The sequence below is a fragment of the Sciurus carolinensis genome, chromosome 2 (assembly GCF_902686445.1).
Source record: "Sciurus carolinensis chromosome 2, mSciCar1.2, whole genome shotgun sequence".
In the NCBI taxonomy this organism is placed as follows: domain Eukaryota; kingdom Metazoa; phylum Chordata; class Mammalia; order Rodentia; family Sciuridae; genus Sciurus; species Sciurus carolinensis.
The window spans coordinates 68,319,244-68,335,850 of record NC_062214.1 but is presented as its reverse complement, the minus strand read 5'-3'; the positions used below and the strand labels follow the sequence as shown (position 1 = coordinate 68,335,850).

The window sequence follows — 16,607 nt, the reverse complement described above, 5'->3', positions numbered from 1 at the left end:
AACTTAATCTTGACTGAAAAAGCAAGCTGCAATAAGACTGGCATGGTATGAAAATATTTACTCAAAAATTCTAAATATAGAAATTGTTCTGAATACAGCTGTCATTACCAAACCATGACACTAGTTTCTGCCCTCTTCGCCCCTGGACGATGAACCAGTTTAGAGGTGCCACCTTCTCCTAGATGAAGGGAGAGAACCCAAGCTCAGTTTCCCATGGGTCTAGTGCCTCTCACCCTCCATCATGGAGGACTGCACATCCCAAAGTCTCAGGTTATCACTTATAAGCAGCAGCAACCACATCTTTCATGTCACCAATAGTATAGCCTTTTGAGAGGGGGAGACCCAGACTGGACTCTTTGCTGGACTGAACCCACCTCTGTCCAGAAAGACATGCTGGGACACCTCCCTGTGAGAGAATGAAGCTTGGGGACTACATGCAACTTCATCTCACAGACCCAGGCTTTGAGATTCATTCCCTCAGTGTGGCCTGTTTCTTAATCCGCAGGGAGGCATTGCGGGATTTGTGCCAAACCTTGCCCAACGGGTGGCACCCTGGGGGAACCCACCTGGGAGGAAACAGTCCCTTGTTTTTATGGACATACACATAGTTAGCATGGTATAAAATATGGCAAAATATTCACACTAATTTCAGAATAGTAGCCACCTCTGGAGCTGAAGGAGAGGAAACAGGGAGAGAGCAAAAGGGTTCTAGCTGTATGTGTAAGACTTGATTTTTTGCCACAATTTTTTGAAGGAAAAATGACAAAACATTGGTTAAATCGAGTGATGACTACAGCTTTGATCTCTCTTTTATTTACTTCTCATATCTAGCCCTCCATCAAGTCCGTGGTGTATTAAAGATGGCCACTAACTTTTTGCTGTTCCTTCCATTAGAAGATGGGACCTATTTCCTTCCCTGGGCTTTATCTGAACTGGACTTTTGTTTTGACCCACAGGATGTGGCAGAAGTGATGTTGTGTCAGGTGTGGGTCTAACTCTTCTGAAGGCCTGGACATCTGTGCTGCTGGACTCTGAAAATTCCAACTGCAGACTGTAAAGAAGCTCAGGCTAAACACTGGATGATGAGAAAGCATGTGGAAGAGAGAGAAGTCAAGTGGAGGAGGACTGGGGTGCCAGAAATGTGGGTGAAGCATGAACCGCCCAGCTGAGCCCTGCCCAGAAGACTCTTGACCCAGAGGAACCTGGGAAATAAGAGTGCTATGTCAAGCTGGTAGGTTCTGGGGTTGCTTGTTACACAGCAGTAAACACTTGCAGCTTTATTTGGAAACATATTCCATGTCCATCCTCTTCTCTCCTTCCTACCCCACTGTCCTGACTATGCCTGCTGCCTTGTCCCCAGGACTCAGGGAACAGCCTCTGGACTCCCTAATTAAGATCACGATGCTGCTCCGGGTGCTTCCATAGCTATTGGAACAAAACCTGAGCCCATACCATGAAGGCTCACCTCTCTAGCCCCACTCAGTGCTTTTCTCACTCTGCTCCAGTCATGTGAGCCAGTCTGCTCTTTCTCAAACATGCCAAGATCTTTCCCACTTCCCAGCATTTATATTTTCTGGTGTCTTGCGAGAAATACCATTTCTTTTGATTTTTGAGACTGTCTTTCTCATTCTAATCACGTGGTTCTGCTTAAATGACACCACTCTCTAGATTCCTTCTCAGTGCTCTGCTAGGTTTGGATGTAGTTTGTTCCCCAAGAGTTCATGTATTGGAAACCTGGTTCCAGTGTGGTGATGCTGGGAGGTGGTGGAACTGTTAAGAGGTAGAAACTAGTGGGAGTTGCTAAGGTCATTGGGGGTGCAAACCTAGAAGTGATTAATGTCATTCTCTTGAGACTGCAGTTAGTTCTTGAATGAGAGGGCTGTTATAGAGGAGCAAGATTGGCTTCTTCATGATCTCTGGCTTTCTGTCTTGCAATGTGATCTTCCCCTCTTGCATGCACTCATGCCATTGTGCATTCAATTCATTGTGAAGCCATATACCGTGAGGTCTCATCAGAGCCAAGCAGAAGCTGGTGTCATGCTTTTGAGTCTTCAAAATTGTGAGCTAATTAAGTCTCTTTTCTTAATAAAGTACCTAGCCTCAGTTATTTAGTTACAGTAATAGAAAACTGTCTAACTTATGCCCTAAGCACATCCCTCTCCATCCCATGCACCCTGGCTGATTTTCTTCATGTCCCTTTCTGCTCCTGATGGTAGAGCAAGTTTATTTATTGTGTTTCTTCCCTGGAATATAATTGTTATGAGAACATTTTCCTGGTTCTCCAGAGAAAGCTCTGACATAGTGTGAAGTGAATGAATGTGTACCTGAAGGAGGTCTGGGCATATCCTTTTTGGTTGTTTTCAGTATATTCAAAAAACATCCTTCTTCCCACTTTCTCCTGACTCCGTCCCTTTTGGTCAATCCAGCAGATGTGATAACTTACCTAGGGATCTCAGATTCAATGTCAATATTTTATCCAATGCTATAGTTTTAATGTGGTTTATCCCCACCAAAATTCATGTTGAAAGAAGTTGATGAGGCCTGGGGGAAAAGAGCCAGTGCTGTCCTTGTGAAGGGACGAATTCTGGTCCTGAGGACTGGGTTGGACTCACAGGAGCAGATTAGTGCCTGAGAGAGCAGGCTGTTTTAACAGAGTCCATGATCTCTTCCACATGCAGGCACTCCTACCACGTGATGCCATCCAGCACAGGCCCTCATGAGAGCTGAGCAGACACCATGATATTTGAACTTAACAGTCATCAGAATGATAAAACAAACAAACCTCTTTTCTTTATTAATGACCCAGTGCCAAGTATTCTGTCATAGCAACACAAAACAGACTAAAATAGCCAATAACAATTAAAAATGGCTGCATATACTTCTTTAGCACGATCCTGGTCAAAGTTACCCACATCAAGCAGCACTCTGGTTTTCCTCCTGTTCTTTGCTGTCTCTTTTTCCTGCTACAATTAGAAGCACATGAAAGCAGAGGCCACATTCCTATGGTGTTCTCACCATTTAGAGCAGTGTCCACTGTAAGTAGATATGTAATAATTGAAATAATAATGCTGACTTAATAAAGACCAACAAAAAATCCAGGCCTCAGATGATGCAGATCATTAAAAAAAAAAAAAAAAAAAAAAAGCTTAAAAAACAAGGGCCAATGAAGAATACCCTTTTTCCAGCATTTTCATGGACTTCTTTCAACAAGGCAGGAACCTGCTTTCCATGTAATTTACAGTCTCTTCCTATAAAATAAACTATTTGTAAATTACCCTCATAATGCTTTGAATCATATAATTATTGGTTTGTCTGGAATTCATTGTAAAAATGTTGATTTTAACAAACATGTTTAACATTTGAAAAATGAATAGAAATAAAAATTAGCTAATATGATAGGATTTACATTAAAATAAAATGAAATAAAAGTCAATTAGAATTTCCTGAGAAACTCAAGAACATGCTGTACACATAACACAGGAGTAGAATGCTATGAAAAGAAACAAACAAGTGCAGGAAAAAAATTTTAGAAATGAAAAACAAATGCCAAAATAAAATGTTCAACAGAGATGCTGGAAGATAAAGTCAAGAAAATCTTTCAAACTTTAAGGAAAAGAACAAGAATTAGAAAAATCTGAGAGAAAAGATAACATATATAGCTTAACTAGTAGGGATTCCATAAAAACAAGCAAAACCAAACAAAAAAGAGAAAAAGCAGAGGGAAAAATATTATCAAAGAAAATACAAAGGAATTTCCAGGCCTGGAAGGAATATGTGCCTGGTTTACCCAGAGCCAAGCAGCATGAATGAAAAAAGACCCCCCCCCCCACTTCAGGTCATTGGTTATGAAATTCCAGAAGGCCAATACTGCTGGAAAGACCCTAAAAGCTTCCAGAGAAGAAAAGACAGGTTGCCCACAGAACCATGACAGTCAGACCACCTCACAGGATGAGAGAGCAGGCTCCTTCAAGTTCTGAAGGCCAAAGATGTCCAACGAAGAGAGCCCAGAGGAGGACAAGATGATGTCCTCGGATGGCAGTCTCTTGCCTGTGCCTCCTGGGAGCCCTTTTCTAGTAGTTCTCTCACTGAGATGTTCAAGTTAAACAAGGCAGGGAAGCAAGAGTTCCTAATGGGAGATGGAAGGTGGATGGAGCCTGAAGGGATGAAGGGAAAGGTGCTCACTTTGGAGAACGGTACTGAGTCTCCCAGCAGAGGCATGAAGATGGGAACACATCATTCAGTGATGAAGACAACCTAGAGATGAATCAACACCCATATAACAAAAGGTGCAGGGAGCTTGTAATAGGAAAATGAAGGAAATATTCACCCAACATGGCAAGAGGGTTGCAGATGCTGCCTCAATGGGTAGCCAGAGAGTGTGCAGGCATGTTCTCTACGTAAGAAGTGATAGTTACCTAAAGAGCTATATCCAGCAACAGCATATGAAGACACTGATATGGAGATAGGGTCCTGTTAGTCTTACATTATAGTTTTTGTTCCTACTGACTTCTTTAACCAGGGGTATATATTACTTTGAAAACTTTTAACATGCTTACTCTGTGGTCATGCAACTCTTCTGGGACTTATGCAGTAATACTTGACCCTTACAATAACAGGCAGCATCTAGGAAGACTCTAAAGAGACTTTACTAGAGGATGGTTAAAAATCACCCTGGTTGTTTTCAAACTCAACAAATGTGGTGCACACAGAGAGAGCTCCCACATACCAATGAACACGTCAGACTACACATACCAAAAAACATTGTGCCTGTGTGCGTGTGTGTGAGCATGTGTGTGAGCATCCTGGCCTCACCAGTATCATTTCAATCTATTTGGAGAATGTGTGGAATTTCATACAAATAACTTTTTTTTCTTAACCTTCAGGGAGGAGTTAGGCACAAGGAGAATGCTCCTGCTCCATGTCAGGCAGAGGCTCTTTGTTCACCTTTTATTTTTGAGCCCAGTGGTGATGGTGATGTTTGCACAGAGACAGGCCACTGCCCATGGGAGCTGTTTGAGCCTGGCAGCTGGGACAGAGGCAGGACAGTCTGAGAGGTTCCGCCCTGGCCTCCTCACACCCAGCATCACCAACCTGAGTCCTCCACTTCTAACCCCCACAAGTGTGGGCCACTTGTGACCACCCACTTGTCTCTGAGTGCTCACACCACTTTCTCATGTCCACAATGAGCTAACAGGAACTTTAGTGTAATTCTTGTCACTTTGTATTCAAATTCCAGCCTCCAGTTCACATCATCACATGGTTTCTATTTTTAAAATTACAGACTATTTTTGAATGCTTTTAAATATCTCTAAGTCTCTGAAAAGTTCAAAATGCCACAGAAATTAAGCTATTGTTTTTTCCTTGATTCTCTTGAGACACCCAGGCAGGTGCTTTTAAGACAACACTTAGCAACAAGCCCTTGGGTGCTAGGTGACAGGTGGGGCTGAGAAGAAAAGTTGCTAGGTACAACTTGAGCAAGAATTAGTAAAATGAACCGCAATCCTGAAAAATTCTTTACAGTGGAAAATATAATCCTGAATAATGTGGGGTTCCTTCTAGCATATCAAGGTGAGGAGCTCAGGAAGATTTTTCTTGCTTGAGATGCATGTTTCTGGGTGTTCCTCTTTTGTTTTGTTTCTTTTCTTCTCTGGATAAATGTCACCAAGAAATAGCAAGATGGCTAAGTGGAATCTGGATAAACTGAAGACAAGGGTAGCCTGGATAGTGAAGAGACCAAGAACTGGGACTGAACTTCCAAAAAACCCAGAGTGCCTCAATTTATGATGGGGTTACATCCTGATAATTCCCTAGTAAATTGAAAATGTACTACATTGAAAACGCATTTAACACACCCAACCTTCCAGACATCACAGCTTAACAAGGAGCTCACTGTTGAGCATCTGTTGCTTCCCCTGTGACAGTGTGGCTGATAGGGAGCCACAATTCACTGCTGCTGCCTAGCATAGCAAGAGAGGACAGGAACACAAAGCTTTGCTTGGGAAAAAAGATCAGAATTCAAAATCTAAAGTATGGGTTTTACTGAATGCATACCATTTCACACCACCATAAAGTAGAAAAGTCACAAGTCAAAAACCACTGTGAGTGGGGACTGTCTGTATCAGTAGCTCCTTATATTCATTCATCAGGAGTCCCAAAAATACATGTGAAATTCATACACTAGAGTTCAGATTTAAATTTTATGGGGTGGGGGTGGAGGTCCATCCCTAGAGAACTGAAGAATTCATAACACTCCCTAATTATGGCTCCTTTGAGATCTGACTCACACAGACTAGGAATCCAGACTGATGGGTGAAAATTCTGTCCCTCTGCACAGGGACCTGGGGATGTCCTTGTAGGCCTCTCCCTGCTCACAGGCCACTGACTTCTTTATTGGAACCCCGAAAGAGAACTGGAAAGAAAGTCTTTCCTGGATGCTGAATGCAACACTGGATAGGCCTGGGCCTTCAGGAGCCAAGTAGAGAAGGCAGGAGGGGTGGAGCTGAGGCTTGTGGCCACCTGGAGTGGGAAGGGAGGGTGAGGGTGTTCCCTAGAGCCCACCATAGCAGAGAAGAGGAAGGGGAGGTGAAAGGCAGCTCTTCCTCTGGACCCAGGCAGCCACCGCCTAAAGATTAGTCGGAGTGATAGCCAAATGGAAGGTATTAGGTTGAAAGAGCTGCTAGCTATGAAAGGTAGTGGGATGACTTGGCCTAAAAAGGAACCCTCAGCAGGAGCAAGGAATCTGTTTTTAGTTATCCCAGGAAAGGGGTAAAGAGATTCTGATAGCCTCATGGAGTGGAGCTGAGTCTAGTGAGAGCAGGGCAGAGACCTACAGCAATAATTTCCTAACAGAAAGGGTGGCATCATTTGATAGGCAGCCAGCTCCCCATTGCTGGAAGTAAGCAAATAATTAAGCCAAGATCCAAGCCTCAGATTAAGGTTCATATTAAAAGCCTCACCAAGCCCAGAGCTCCTGTAGTTGGGCTCTGTTTTGTGGGCATGAAGCACAGCTGTGCTAACGGCCACCTGCATGGATGGCTGCCCACAGTCATTGCTCCTACCAACAGGGCCACCACTCAGTAAGAAATTTCTTACTGGATGCTAGCTGCCCCCCCTGGAGAGGCCCAGGGTGCTCCTGCCACCAGGCTGGAGGAGGGTGCCCCACTGACCATGGCAAAAGCCCCTTCCAGTCACTCCTCCATGGCCCTGCAGGCATAAGCAGGACACCAACAAGAGGGACATTAAAACACGTGGAATGGCTCATCACTATAGATATGTCCCTTGGCCCATAAAGAAGGCAAGCTACTACCCTCTGGGTACTTCCTAGTTCAGTATACTTCTATTTCTAGAAGGCAAGAAGAGCCTCCACTTAAGCAAACCAGTTGGTACATAGATCAAAAGTTAGATTTTTAATACAGAAAGTTAGATTTTTAATACAGATCTGAAGAAAGCCAAAGGAGAGGTGGGGGAAAGGACACTGCAAGTAGTAATATAACAACCTGGGATTTGAAGACCCTCTGGAATGTTCCTCTTCCTCCTCTGGTCCATGCTGGGTCCAGCAGTGGGCAGTGCTCTGATAGGCAGGCAGCTGTGTCAGGGCTTTCAGGGATGAAGGTAGGACCACTCACAGAGAGGTGGGGGTGTGAGCTGCCTCCAGGATGAGGTCTGCTTATGCACCCCCACCTTCCACAATCCAGAAGAGTCTCAGCTGGGATTATCTGGACGTTTCCTTACATCTCTACTTTCCTAGGTGCCCCAGCTCAGCTGGCATAACAGGTTTTTCCACTCTGGCTGGTGTCAGCTAGAGCAGTGATATGCTCAAGAATGTCTAATGACATGTTTGTCAAAGTAGTTGGTCAGGAGCCCTGGCCCAATAAGGAACTTGCTGACCTCTCTTCTGTGGACTGACCCACTGGAAACCCATCGAAGCTTCTAAACATTCCTCCTGCACTAAGTGGGAGCTCACTGCTGATGGTGTTCATGAGATTAGGGCAGTGACATGCCTCACTGAGACACAGTTGTGCTGTGTAGACATGGCAGACCACATGGTGGACACCCTCATATGTTCATGAGTTTTTTTTTTTTTCCTCACTATGTTGCTGAAGCTGGCCTTGAACCCCTGAGTTCAAGTGAACCTCCTGCCTTACCCTCTGGAGAGGCTGGGACAACAGCCATATGCCACTTTGCCCAGCTTCATTCATGGGCTTTGAAAGAGTGAACCACTCTACACACACAGGTGAGGTTATGCAAGTCAAAACAGGTGGGGTGTGAAATATAAAATGCCATTACCAAACTCAAAAGTAAAGCAGGTGTTTTATTAAAAGTTTTGGCTTTTTCTAAATTTATTCTTGCAAGTGTAAGAACTTTTGTCATTTTCAGACATGTCATCTTCTAAGGATTTTTAAAAGCTGAGAGAGCTGCCCCTACAAAATTTGAGAATCATTTTTCTCTCTACTGGAAGCCACATTTTCTTAGCCAGGGTTGGGAATTAGGTCCAGAACAGTCTTCCCTGAGAAGAGGTGGGTGGATCTAGATAGGTAAAGGGGGACTGAGAAGCAGAGCTCCTCCTGATCCAGGAGGTCTACAAAGAAGGGGGAAGGACCAATCCACCTCTGAGGACACACTGAGAAAGTGGACCCTGCAGAGGACTCAGCTACAGGTGTATTGAGTCAAATACTTCCCAATTTATTCAAAAAAGACATTAAGGGGAAAGAGGCCAGTGAGGCAAATTTGACCTTGGATGTGAGCACACAAGGTGTGCTGGTTAGATCCTCACCACAAAGCATCAACACTTAAAAAAACAGCAATTGAAAAATAACTTGCAATATCAGTCTTCTGATTACAAAAGTAATGTAAAACAACAACAACAAATATGTGTGTTTACTTTAGAAAACAGAAAGCACAGGGACCCTACTCTTTGAGCATAGCTTGCCCCTGTGCTGTGGTCTTGGTGTTAATAGAGATGGTTCTGGCTAATAAGGTTCCACCTATGATTTTTTTTCAAACTTCACCATGGTGTGAAAATGTACCCATACAACCATTCTGTTTTATACTTTCAGCATAATATTCAACAAATTACACAAGATAGTCAATACTTTATTGTAAATAGGCTTTGTGTTACATGATCTTGCCTAACTGTAGGTTAACATTAGTGTTCTGAGCATATTCAAGGTAGGCTAGGCTAAGCTGTGGTGTTGGGTGGGTTAGGTGCATTAAATGCATCTTCAACTTACTATGGCTTTATCGGGACATAACCCCATTGTGATTTAAGGAGTATTTGGCATTTATACTCTGTGAAAGTGAAATCCTACATGTGATGTATTAAAACTGGGCTCTACAGAGGGGGGTGTCATAGGGTTCAGTTTCTGGAATTAATAAATTCTGCTAGTTAGTTAGCTCCAGGGGTGGCGTTCTCAGGCTCAGCCCTGTTGTTATCACCGGTGGAACTTTAAAATCTGAGAATGGAATATGGGTATAAATCTGTAGCTTCTTTATAAGCTTCCTTAAGGGGATTCAATCACAATCATAATTCTTTAATATATAAATAATATATGATAATATATAAATCATAATTCTTTAATATTTCCCTAATGCTGAGCCACTGGAAAGAAGTTTCTGATGAATGCAGGCCACTTTCTTCTCTTTTTCTTTGATTCTATGGTTTGTATGTTAGGTTTCTGATAAACACCTCCCTCACCTGCAGGGGTTCGAGGGACATCACTTCTCTGCCCTGTCTCCCACCCCAAGTAGCTAGCACAGTATCCAGTCTCATCAGGTCCCCAACCCTGTGTGTGTTTATTATTAGATTTATTCACCACAGGGATGGTGGGGAGACCTGAGATTCCATTGTGAAAAGTAGCCTGTGGGGGCAGAAAAGTCTTCTGAGCCTGCTGTTTGATCACAGCTATCAGAGAGAGGGGACCTGCTAAGGAACAGTAGAAAAGCTCCGCACAGATCTTTAAGGAAGAAAATGAAGGACTTGGGATAATCAGTGCTTTCATGTCTAGGTTCACATTAAGCATTTTCTGGTTATCTTTTCTACCTCAGTTCTGGAGGTGGGGTTGATTCCAATTTTGTCCCGAGCCCATCCTAGGTCCTTGGGACATATAAGAATCAGAATCCCTGCGGACTTAGAAAGCATCATCTTAGTCTTGCCACTCATCAGCCTAAGTGAGAGGAGCCAGTTAGAAATGCAAATCTCCATGCTCCAGATCTACTCAATGAGACTGCATTTTATCAAGATCCCCAGGGAACAGGTGTACACTTTAAAATTCCAGAAATCTTGCTCTATGGGACTCAAGCCATTTAGAGTGGTTGATTCTCAGCTTTGGCTGCATTAAAATTATGGGGGAACTTTTGAAAAATGCCCAGACCACCAAGATGCTGTTCCAGTGGGTCTGGATGTGGTCTGGGTATTGGCAGTCACAACATAGTGACCCTGTGGATCAGAATTGAGAACATGTCTTTAGATCACCAGATCTTGACCAGGAAGGGGATGGGGCAGAGGCCTCTGCAGAACTTTTTCAGATGATACAGTCACCTATCCAACAAGCCCCCAATGGACCCAGCATCCCTGCCCTGACTCTCATCTCTCAGGACTGCAGGTGGGAAAATGGAGCTGAAAGTGCACTGGAAAGACAAAGGCACTGCTCCAAAATCAGGTATAGCATTCTATTGCCCAGGTCACCTTATCTCAACTAAGAAAGCAAGATACAAATCAAACACTCTGGCAACATTTTGTGCTGGGAATGTCAAGGAGCAAATTTTTCTCCCATTTCATAATCTGAATTATGTGCAAAGAAACCTTCCAGAAACATCACCCTGATTAGCCTCTAGACATTTGAGATGGAGAAAAAAATACTTATAGTGAAAAAAAACCTTTGCTAAACCAGTGCCCGTTTGTTAACACAATTGCAAACACATAGGCCCTCTTGAACCCAATATGTGGACCTCTCAAAACAAACATGAGTCCCTCTTAAACCCAAAATGTGGTCCCTCTCAAATCCAATATGAGGCCCTCTCAAATCCAACATGTGGTCCCTACCAAACCTTGAAGGACAGACTATTAGAATGAAAGTTCTAGAAGTCAGACAGGGTTTCGATGGCAGATTTATGATTTATGAGTTGACCATGAACAAATTTCTAGACCTCTCTTACCCTCAAGTTTATCAGCTATAAAAGAGGGATAAACGTACCATTTTCACAGGTTTCTCTGAGGATTAAATGAGATTATTTGGTAAAGCATTAACCCAGGACCTGGAGTGTACTAAGATATTAACACATATTTATTGTTAACAATATAAATGATACTCTATTGGTTTTAAAAAAGGCATAACTTTAGTGGAAAATCTTTAAAAATTTCAAGTCCAATAATCTGACTTCGGTAAATCTGTTATGAAAATAACCTGAAAACCATGTATAAAAAAAAATAGGAATGGAATGCTTTTGCAAAGTGTGAACAATTATAAGCAACTCAAATGTTTAATAGAAGAATAAAGATTAGGTTAATCATTTTATATAGTAGTCCCATATAAAATGATGCTTCATTTAATCACATGAGCTAGATGGTAACTTGGGTAAATATCAATGATAGAAGGTTAGGAGAAGAAAGTAGCATACAACTTTATAAATATGATAAGGTAAAAATAAAGTCTCTCGATGACAGAGAAGCAGACTAGAAGAGAATATGCCAGTATCTAATTGTGCTTGAGTGTGGGGTAGTGGAACTCTGGGTAATTTTTTCTTTACTTTTTTCAATTTTTCTTTAATGAAAATGCATTATTTTATAATGTAAAAACAAAACCAAATCCCCATTTTTTAAAACTCTTTTAACCAACATAAAGTAATACCCCAATTCTTAAGATCATTGAGTTCACAATAAATTTTGTTCGCGGCCCTTCAATTTTTAGAATTTTAAGTGAGAATTCCAAGATATATTTTATGATGAAAACCCACCAATAATTGTCATTTTATTTCCTTTGGTTGAAAACCCCTTGTTCTTACTCAGCCCAAAGTCCCTGTAGGGCAAGCATGGCAGTTCACAACCAGGCAAGTACGGCAAGCCCCATCCTTACCATTATGGGTCTCCATGGCGCGATCTGGACACATGGTTGATCCCTCTGGACCCACACACCAGTACATGCTGGGTAGTCTCCGTGACATGCCAGCCATCAACCCCGAAGGCAGCCAATCTCCAAAGGCAGGTCTTGCTGTTGTCATCACCACTGCAGCTGCCCAGGTGGGTTAAGGCATGGACACACAGGCATGGTCGAGCAGAAATTTTTCTCCTTCTGGTGGTGAAAAACATCATAAAATAAGATGGATTTTGTCACTCAAAAACTTTCTCGTACCCCCTGGAAATATTTACTATTTATATTGGTCCATTGATATTTCATTTCCTCTGCAATATTCCACCTTACAGTCTATCTATCTGGCCAAACCCATCAGGTGAGAACAGTGAAAGGACGGAGCTCCCCACATCCCACTTCAACACTGGGTTTAGAGCTTGTCTCCCTGAGAAGAAACCCTAAGCAATCTCAAAGCATTTGCTGGTAAAGGGCTCAGTCGTCATTCAGTTAACACAGATCTCCTGTCTCTTGTCCAGCAGCCTGGGTCTGTGCAGGGCCCAGTGACATCGATACAGCTCAATGAAGCTCCTGCCCTCAGGGGCTCATGCCCCAGTTGGTACGGGGCAGATACACATACAGATGGACATAATACAAGGCCCTGCCCTTGCCCAGGATAGATTCTCCTGGAAGTCAAGAGATGGGCATATAATCCCCAAAGGGCAGTTGGGCAACAATCCCAAAAGGAAGGGGTCTAGAAGGAATTTTATTGGTTATGAAGCCAAGTTGGGTTGAGTTTTGGAGGCTAACAGAAATGATCCCCATAGATGTGCTTCTTTCCCAGAGGACATGTGGCAAATGCCTGGAGACATTTTTGGTGGTGCTGACAGGCACGCAGTGGTAGAGGTCCAGGACACTGCTAAACCTCCCACCAGGCGCAGGACAGCCTCTCATAACAAAGAATTATCTAACTCCAAGTAGTTCCAAGCTGGAGAAAGTCAGATTAAGACAAATCTCTTAAAACCAACAAAGCTGTAAGAAACTCCTGAAGCCACGTGCTGCTCTTCCATGCTGGGCTCCCACCAAGTTTGGAAGCCCCCGATTCTTCTCTGCTAGTTAAGGAATGAGAAATGTCTGAGGACCCACCTCAGGCCTGGTACAAAGACAACTGCAATTCAGGATGGTATCACTATAGAAAGTGGGTGTTCCTATAGTCTATTGTATACATCAAGTACAAGGTCATTGGCACCGAGACAGACAACTTCAAAATGGGGAGTAATGGTGCAACCGAAAAAAAAAAATGACACAAACATTAGGGTCATGTAAATAGTGCCTAAGACTCTAAAGATAAAAGATAAACGCACAGTGTAGATGTCCCAGGTATGAATTGCCTCTGTCTCACTTTAGCAATGAACTCCAGCTGAAATTTACACCTCTCGGTTTTCTCTTCTGTTAAAAATAGACATGAGTGTGGTAAGAATGAAGGAAAGAAGGACTGTATAGAGGGAAAAGAGGGGTGGGAGGGGTGGGGGGGAAGGGAAGAAAAAAAAATAATGAATCAAACATCATTGCCCTATGTAAACGTATGATTACACAAATGGTATGCCTTGACTCCATGTACAAATAGAGAAACAACATGTATCCCATTTGTATACAATAATAATAAAAAAATAAATAAATAAAAATTAAAAAAAAAAATAGACATGCACCCCAATGACCCCACTACCTCTCAGGGTTGCTGTGACAATTTACTCAGGCAAAGTTTCCACATTCACTTTCTGGCATGGTTTTTACCTGAATGTCAGCATGGGGGCTCGGGAGACCAGCAGAGCTGAATAAACTCAGGGTGTCAACCCTAGAGGGCAGAGGCTCTGTTTCCCCAGAAAGCAGGTTCTGGAAGGTGCTCTGTACCATGTGGGCACAGAGCAAGCTACAGAGAAGGGCTGTAAGAGCACTTGGAATTTCTGTCTAAAAGCCTGGAAGTCAGGCACCTGGCCCAGATGGGTTGAACTCTTCAAGGCCAGAGAAAGTGGGACCAGGAGGCCTTGACTAGGCGATCTTGCTTCTTATGAACCTTTGAGAAACTAAAAGGGAACTGTTTAGAGAAACAAGTGTGTTTGAACTTGGGGAGCCTGAAAAATCCAAGGAGAAAAAGACAAAGGATGGATTTGGATAAAATTCAGGAGATGAATAGTTTTATAAATTGTGAAACCCGATTTGGAAAACCAACTTGAGAATGAGAATAGGGAGAACCAGCAAGACAGACTCTGCTATAATATAAAGCCTCCAAATTGTGCATTAACTTCCAGAAACTAAGATGCACAGTTGCCTTCTGCTTTCAAACACCTCTCTAAAACAGCTACCAAACATACCCAACAACATCTCAAAGATGCTAATAGTAGATGTTTCTTCTCAAAACAGAAGTCTTACCATGTAGTGTTTTAAAGTTACTCCCCACCTAAAAAATCTTAAAAATATTCTAGTTTAAACTTTACCCAGCACATTTGGTTCCCCTTTCAGTTTCCTTTTTCAAATCATTGTACTAGTAAAGGACTTTGACACTGGAGCAGTTTTTAAAATTATAATTACTATTTTGGCTTATACACTAAGGTAGAAACTTTAAGATGAGGTAACTCATTTTGCTCAATCTTTGCCCTCAAACAGATCTTTGCTTCCTCCTGCTTCCTTTGGGTTCAGACCAATGCAACAAGTCATGGTCGTGAGTTACATGTTTTCTTTCCATTCGGCATCCTAAAGGAAGCTTCAAGAAGTTTCCTGTGGTAATGATTATATTAATAATTTTAAAAAATGTCTTCAGTTTTCTTTTGCCAACCCTTTATATCTGCATTAATAAATAAATGCTCAAGGGCAAATAAAACAAGGAAACTTGTATTGAGCCCTTTTGGTGAGGGGTGAACTTTATGATTTTATGAAACTGGAAGGGACAGTAAAATAAGTAATTGCTTTAAAGTCTTGTTTTCAGGAAGTTTAGGAAGGACTGTTGATACAAAAGTGTTCGAAGACCTTTGCAAGTGAGACATGTCAGAAATGCTCATATCCTCTAGTTTTTAGAATCAAAAGCCTGGTGGAGATGGATGGCTTATGTTCTAGACATCTCTATAGTGTTTTTGGCATTCCCTAATATTAGCTTGCTTACATAATGTGTGTAATTGGTTTGTGGACATCAAAATATCATGGAGCTGCAGGCTAGAGAAATATATTGTTCTCTTAGATGAACACAGAAAGGTTGGGGAACAGAAGCGCTCCATGGATTTGAAAGTGAGTTAAGGCTATCCATGCACCAGTTAGTCTCCATGTGCATCATCATGCATGGGACACCTCCTGCTCAGTGTGGGGCATGAGGATGCAGCAGTAAGCAGAACAGATATAATCTTTGATCCCAGGAGCTCGGGTGAAGTCTGTGAGGCAATTAAGAAGAAATTAAGCAAATTAAGGAATATATGAACTGTGGGGAATGTTGGAATGGTGCAGGATAAGGGATGTGTTAGAGACAGTGGTTTAGAGAGTGTAGCCAGGAAAGACCTTTAAAGGCCATGTGAAGAGACCTACAGCAGCAATGCAGAGGCCCGGAGCTGCAGAGTGTGCTTGGCCAGGGTGACTACAGGGCAATGGCCTGGTGATCTGAGATGGCAGCTGCTAGACCACCTGAGGGTTGGGAAGGGAGGAGTTTCCTTGGATTCCATGCCAATTGCAAAGAGAAGGTATTGAAGGGTTCCATGAAGAGGACTGACATGATACCATTTACCCATGGGGGACACATACACAGATAGCATTATTTTGGCTGCCACAGAGAAGAGGGAGAGAGACTAATCATACAAGAAAGAGATGGTGGTAGCTTGGTCAAGGGTGGATGGCATGAGAAAGAAGAGGATAGACCAGGTCACATTTTGGTAAACCCAACAAGATTTGGCAACAGAATGGATTTAGGGAAGAGGTAATAGCATGAGGACAACTTCACACTTTTGATTTAAGAAATGGTGTTGACTGTGGGGACATTTCCAGAAATGTGAAAGCCCAGGGAAAAGGCTGACCCTAAAAATCTTCTTTAGGGACAAACTAGGTGTTGGTATGTAATTAACTTATTTTTCCTTCTGAAACATTAGTAAGGTAATAAAAACCAAACTGCAAAAGGCATTTATTGTTTAGGTTTTCCAAAGTCCCTTTAGTGCCATGTAAGTGACAAACTTAAAAATAGTGGATTTGGTAACAGGATTGCTAAGAATGTAACTGTATGTCCCTGTTTCTCTACTTCTTCAACTGTTGCAGGGGGATGTATATGTAAGACGAAAATGTCACGGTCTCAAACTATAAATGGGCAGATTGAAATGGCCATGGGGTCCCCAAATTCTCCATCAGTTTTTCCAGAGACCTCCAGCCTTCCTAGGCTACTTCCCCAACGTCCCTACCAGGGAAGATCACCTGTTGGGGCAACAGCCATGGCAGTTTTTATCTGGACCAAACAGAGATGCTATTCCTGGGCAAGTAGCTCGCTCCAAACGTGAGCAGGGGGATGATGCTCAACCA

The 16,607-nt window shown here is 42.6% G+C and overlaps 1 protein-coding gene across 1 annotated transcript in view; it reads right to left on the bottom strand.

The window, feature by feature from the left end:
* Lrrk1 (leucine rich repeat kinase 1) overlaps positions 1–16,607 on the bottom strand; it is a 143,404-nt gene that overhangs the window by 126,084 nt on the left and 713 nt on the right. Inside the window, exon 2 of the mRNA XM_047541288.1 lies at positions 12,072–12,287. Within this exon, the coding sequence (XP_047397244.1) occupies positions 12,072–12,216 (145 nt within the window). The 5' untranslated portion in view covers positions 12,217–12,287. The remainder of the gene's footprint in view (positions 1–12,071; positions 12,288–16,607) is intronic.